Source organism: Solanum dulcamara, chromosome 11, assembly GCF_947179165.1.
Source record: "Solanum dulcamara chromosome 11, daSolDulc1.2, whole genome shotgun sequence".
In the NCBI taxonomy this organism is placed as follows: Eukaryota; Viridiplantae; Streptophyta; class Magnoliopsida; order Solanales; family Solanaceae; genus Solanum; species Solanum dulcamara.
In genome coordinates, this window is record NC_077247.1 from 54,806,584 (window position 1) to 54,812,685 (window position 6,102).

The 6,102-nt window shown below is 38.1% G+C and overlaps 1 protein-coding gene across 3 annotated transcripts; it reads right to left on the bottom strand.

Annotated features, from left to right (window-relative positions):
* Nucleotides 1-4: 4 nt before the first annotated feature.
* LOC129873235 (ubiquitin receptor RAD23d-like) lies at nt 5-5,687 on the bottom strand. Of its 3 annotated transcripts, XM_055948284.1 has the most exons (13): nt 5,444-5,544; nt 4,943-4,999; nt 4,687-4,848; nt 4,508-4,561; nt 4,034-4,110; nt 3,884-3,940; nt 3,609-3,786; nt 1,339-1,506; nt 1,193-1,258; nt 1,073-1,120; nt 882-988; nt 619-697; nt 5-322 (listed from the first exon to the last, which is right to left on the bottom strand). In XM_055948284.1, the coding sequence occupies exons 2-13, from the start codon at nt 4,943-4,945 to the stop codon at nt 206-208; spliced, it is 1,116 nt and encodes a 371-aa protein (XP_055804259.1). In that variant the 5' UTR covers nt 4,946-4,999; nt 5,444-5,544; the 3' UTR covers nt 5-205. The 3 variants fall into 3 exon arrangements, with proteins under 3 accessions (XP_055804259.1, XP_055804258.1, XP_055804260.1); XM_055948283.1 differs by lacking the exon at nt 4,943-4,999 and having other exon boundaries at nt 5,444-5,680; XM_055948285.1 differs by lacking the exon at nt 4,943-4,999 and having other exon boundaries at nt 259-376; nt 5,444-5,687.
* Between the last annotated feature and the right edge of the window lie 415 nt (nt 5,688-6,102).

Below are 6,102 nucleotides of genomic sequence, written 5' to 3' on the forward strand. Positions count from 1 at the left end.
GAACTTGCAGGGACGATTTGACTGATATAATATGATCCATTATACAAAAGGGGCCGAGTATCAAGGCTAGCCGCTGCAAATGAGGAAATAAAATGTACTCCACATGGCAAGATATATAGGAGGTCGCTCAGTTTTTAAATGAGGAGAAGCAAAATAACTATAATGGAAACTATAACAGGTCAAATAGCATTATGGTCTATCCATGTCAATCGTCAAACTCATGCATGTGATCTAATAGATAGTTTGCAGCCAGCTCCTCATCTTTGTTGCAGGCAAAGTATACTTCCAATACTAAAGCTCGATCAAACCCCATAGCTTCAAGCTGCCAAAACAATATCACCAACCACAGTTGACAAGTGCAAGAAAATTATGTCAGCTGACAAAAAAAAAACAAGCAGAACTGGTCCATCAGCATTTTCAGATATCAAAGTAAAAGCATTCAAATTAAACCATCAATAATTGCAAATGCAATGCCTCCGCCTCCTCTCAAAATGATTGTGTCGTAATCCAAAATCCAACTTATTAATGTAGCGTCAAAATATTTGCAATCTATTATGAATAAACTCTATCACAGAACACTTTATTTGATACAAGCTACAGGACAAATAAATAACTTACACGTTCAATAGCCTCCCGCTCTTCAGGTGTAACAGTCACAGCTTGTGGTATTGCTCCTGCGGTCTGCCCTAACACATTCCTGATACATCGTATAATGAGAAAATCAGTCTCTCATACAGACACAAGATGGTAAAGAAAGGATCTAGAATAGATAGAGTCAGACACATAAAACCAGCTCTTAAATGCAGTTCAATCAAATGCACTTTTAGTAGAAAAATAAATTTGTCCCAAATCAAAAGAAGAAGAAGAGCAAATGTTCTTACCCCTCCCCTTCAACAGGTTCATTGATGAGGCGCAGGAAGTCAGGTTGATGTTCTTGAATAAGCCGCATCAATTGCGGATTTTGCTTACCCAACTCCTGGAGCATAGGCTGCAGATAAACAAACATCATGTTCTAGCATGTCTGAAAATGCTAGACGCAAACAAACTGATCATAGCATATAATATCCCATACCTGCAATATTTGCGGATTGGCTTGCACCATTGCTCGAAGGGCCTGGAACTATTAATGGAGAAGTACAAAATTATGCTTTCAAACTTATAAAATCTAACTTGCAGAAAGCATATAACCCACCTGTGGACTATTGCGTAGAAAATCCAAATTTCCAACAGCAGCACTTGAGCCCACATTTGTTAGGCCCTGATTGGGTAAATACAAAATTTAGGATAATGTCACAACAAATAACTAGGCAAATTTAACTTTCCTGGTATATTTACTACCTGAGGGAACAGATCTAAAGGATTAGCATTTGGTCCACTGGAAGGAACTGGTGGTTGTGAAGCCTCCTGAGCTGAAGGGTTTACAGCCTGTCCACTGGCAGGAGCAGTAACGGCAGGAGCAGCAGGTACACGGGCAACAGGTGGAATTTCGGCTTGTTCAGGAATACCCTGAAAGGAATTAATGTGCTTTCAGTATAGGTCAAAGATGCACCACAGAAATTAAAAGAACATACCCGTGTCTACCTTAATAAGACTACAAACAGGGATCATATAATTATATTTTCTTACTTCATGTATCAGTCCCATTTCCTAAGCAAAACAGGTTTAAATGGATATGAAACTCTATGGATGAATAAACTATAAGGGGTCGTTTGGTAGAGTGTATTAAAATAATGCTAAATAGAATGTATTAGTAATGCTTATATTAGTTATGCTTGCATTAATTATAGATAAAATATTTCTTATGCATTGTTTGGTTTAGTGTAATTAAAATAGCATGCATTGCCTAAAAATATTTATTTACAAAAATATCCTCAACAATTATGGTGGAAAAGATGTTAAAAAAAATTTGAAAAAATTTTTGAAGGGTAATTGGGTCTTTAATCATGTTAATGCATGCATTAAATCCCCTTGCATTACTAATGCCTAGAAATCTATGGTATTAGTAATACAAACCTTAATACACAATAGCGTGTATAGCTAATGCACATAACATGAAAAAGTGTATCAAACAAGGTACTACTAATACACCTAATTAATGCATGCATTAATTTTGCTAATACAATCTACCAAACGACTCCTAAAGGCAATCAATGCACAAGGTTTAAGAGTGCATGTTTTGGGTGACCTGGAAAGAAACGTAACAGGGGGGCATTTGAGAAGCAGGAAAAAATTCAATGCTACACAATAAGAACATTTTGCCATTTTATGTGTATGCATGGAGCACACAGCAAGCAAACCCATGTTTATACAGATGACTGGATGGGAATTTAAGAAGCTGGTTTTTTACAATGAACTCTCTCTCTAGTATACAGCTTGTAAACCGGGGCTTTCAACAAATGCCCCTTTTGTAAATAAAGCTACTCTGTATGTTTCATTTATATGAGACTTCCAGGATTGGGAGGCGAATGAGTTTCAAAGGTTGCTACCTTAAATGCACCAGCATTGTGAGCCAGTTGACAGACCCAATTCAATGAGATGGAAGTTGGGGAACAACGGCATGTTCTCTGTCAAGTCTTTTTATGAGAAGCTTTTGGTGAGGGCGGAGGAGGCTTTTCCTGTAAAGTCGATCAGAATTCCGGAGGTGCTGAGGAAGGTGTGTGTTTTCACATGGTTAGTGATTAAAAGGGTGATCCTGACGGCAGAAAACCTTGGGGGAGAAAAGGTCATTTACATTAGTTGGTGTTATTTATGCAAGGACGCGGGCGAAAATGTAGATCACCACCTTCTACTTCATTGCAGCATGGCCACGAGACTGGTGGGATATGTTCAGTTGATTTGGTATGTCTTGGGTGATGTCAAGGTCTCTGAAGGACCTGTTGTTTTGCTGGAAGAAGTAGGAGAAAGTGCCGGGCGTGGGATATTATTCCTCTGGCTTTGATGTGGATTATTTGGGGGGGGGGGGGGGGGGATAGGAGGGCTTTTGAAGGGGTAGAAATGAATTTTGAACAGTTGAGGAGTAGTCTTCGATCCCTCATGTAGTTCCGGGATGTATAGAGGAGTGAGTGTATTTTGTAGAGAACCATGTCGTTTTGTAGGTTCTTTACTTTTTGGTATACTTGTTGTATACTGCCGATTTTGGCCTTGTGATTAATGAAATTGTTTACCTGATCCAAAAAAAGTTAATACACTCCTCATTTTAGGACGCTGTGAAATGTTCACACACTGTTCCATTTCTATCCATCTTTCACAACTTCCACAAATTCAAATCCATCAAGTATTCTATTTCCCGACACCAACTTGTATGAGACTGAGACACAGTTGTTCTTACGTTTTATTTCACAACCAAAGATTGTGCTGGATCTGTAGAATATAGATATACTTTTTCTTACCGAACTTAATTTTTACCTAACACTGCTATTTTCTTCCACTGCGACTAATATATTACATAAATCAAATGAATATCTTAAATTCCATGTCCAGTCAAGCACCTGCACCGCCAACGTAGCATAAATTTAAATTTACCTCGTAACAAAATCTAACCAGGATTGAGGTGCAAAAAAAAGGAACACAAAAAAGGATCTCAAAAGCAAAGCTAGCTGCAGACTCACAGAATACAAGTAATCAACAGCTCTCTCTGGATTATTATATGCAGCACGCAAAGCACGCACAACTGTATCCCTATCCCAGCTTCCACCACCCATATCAAGAATTTGTTGAACTGTGGCCTCCAAGTTACTTCCAGCAACAAGGTTTGATGCTGCTTGGTCATACACATCTGTTACAGAACTGTTTGACAGAAAGGAGTAATACTCATTAAAAACAAGATAATGATGAATATAATCAATAGCCAATTCCCTAAACCAAGCATGTCATATGTATTCACCTAGCAGCAGCAGGCACAGGGGCAGGAGTAGGAGCAGACTCAGAAGCAGATTGTGGACTGCAGACAAAACAAATCTTAAGACTAAGCCAACAAAAATTCAAGTAAATCCGACCAGTGAGGAAAACAAAGATACCAGGAGGAGAAACTTACGGTGCAGCACTTGCAGCAGTAGCTTGAGGTGCTGTTATCGTCCCTCTAGCTTGGTCAGTGGAACCAGCAGGTTGTGCCTAGCCATACAGATCGATATCAGCTCTCAAAATCTTGATAAACATAACCATCTTTCAATTTTTCAAATAAAATATTGTTACACTTGCTACGCAAGAATGGCATGTGAAATGATACTCTACAAGAGAATGAAAATATGTCCATTCCATAAGGCATTCTTCCTGCAATAAATTATGTTACAAAAATTACTTAAAACCTTATTAAAAAAAGGACGTAAATGTAGTCTCAACTCTCGAGCATCAAACCAGGGGTGAACATCGCCATACCAGCCAATGGATAGAAGTGCATAAATGCATCTAAAACGAAGAAATATTTTATTCTGAAAGCAAAGAGCAAGGTGGCGGTGGTGCAAGCAAGTAAGAGAACAACCTGAACCTATGAAGGTAATTAAGCTCTCACCGTATTTGAAGGAGCTGCTGGTATAGATGAGGTTCCAGTTGATGAGACCTTATTCTACAATGACCACGAAAATATGGACAGTACCAGCATTAGACAAGATGTAAAAAGACACGTTCACACAACTCAGAGCCAAACAATAGAAAAACCTATTGCTCAGCACATGCTTGTACAGTTGATACCTTGGAAAGCATAATGACCACAAAACTATTTTCAGCAACTTTGTTTTCTTCAAGCGTCGTAGTGTCCTTGAGAACTTTACCCTGATGGATAAGCATCTGTTGTGCAGCAGGGTAGACATCTTGCCCCTGAACTGATTCTATGTTTTTCTTCACATCCGCAACCTGAATAATTAGCCATATTGGTACATCAGCTTCTGCAGAAAAGGAAAAAAAAAAGCATGGAGAAGGGGAAGAGGGAGGAAGGAGGGAACATTACCATAGAATGAATAATGCAGCTTCTAATTCATTGGATAATGGCCTAACTTGTGTGCAACTAGTCCAAGTAACGGTGGCCAGTATGCAAAATCGCACAGAAAGCATTTTTACGACACCAGAAGCAAGTAATTGATAGTTGAGTACTGTAGTACTTGCAGTGCAGCAATTAAATTAAAACTACTAAATAGCAAACAAATTATCCGTGTAACACCAAATTGAGTACTATTTCAAGCAGTCACATAAGGATATCCCGAGAAAAATTAATAAGCAGCATTAACACGTATACTAAAGAGCATAACTTGACCTCGAACAAAAACAGATACACATTCAGAATATCTAAAGTAACCCCCTAAAACCACATGAGCTGCCACTCAAAACCCTAATCAGACTCCAATGCAGCTAGAGCCATTCAATTTGATACACACATTAGATTGCACGTGAATAAGCATATTCAAGCAGCACATGCGATTGAAAGATAAGAGAAAAAAAGGTTGTTGGTTACGTTATCTTCTGGTTTTACTTCGATCTCGAAGTGCGTGCCTTTCAAAGTCTTCACAAAAATCTTCATCTTCAAGCTCTTGTTTACCCGTTACTCTACTTTTTATGGAACCAGCAAATGAATATTCCAGCCGTCGCCGGCGGAACGCTCTGAGAGAGCAGAAAATTCTGAAGTCGGAGTCACAGTGAAAAACCGCAACTAATGTATCTGACGTAATCTATATAACCTTAGGAAAGGCAACTATTTCGTGACCCGACAGGTCTTTGACAGCACACATTCGAACAATAATATGATGCCACGTAAGGGGAAATTACCGCAGGTTCTCAGACGTATTTATATCTCCGACTTCAGCTTGAAACACGAACATTTGAGTTTTTAAAATTTGAAGACTTTTACGCCTGTTATTTATAAAATGTTTTTAAAATTATGTGTGGAAGTTTTAAAAAATAATTTGAGTCAGTTTTAAAAAGGCACAATATATAAATATACTATTCAAGTGGAATTTATGCCTTTTAATTTTGAATACGCACAAATATGTATTTAAATTTGTATAAAATTAAACAAGTAGATATACGCGTCATTTATGGTATAATGCACGTAAGATGCCACATAGGATATGAAATTATCATGTAGGACGAATATGTTTATTTTTTAAATTTTAT

Excerpts from the sequence above, each read along its gene's own strand:
- LOC129873235 (XM_055948283.1), bottom strand. The coding sequence starts at position 5,509 with ATGAAGATTTTTGTGAAGACTTTGAAAGGCACGCACTTCGAGATCGAA. Across the intron at positions 4,111-4,507 it reads CAGCAGCTCCTTCAAATACG|GCACAACCTGCTGGTTCCAC; the intron begins GTGAGAGCTTAA and ends CTGTATGGCTAG. Across the intron at positions 323-618 it reads AGCGGGAGGCTATTGAACGT|CTTGAAGCTATGGGGTTTGA; the intron begins GTAAGTTATTTA and ends TTGTTTTGGCAG.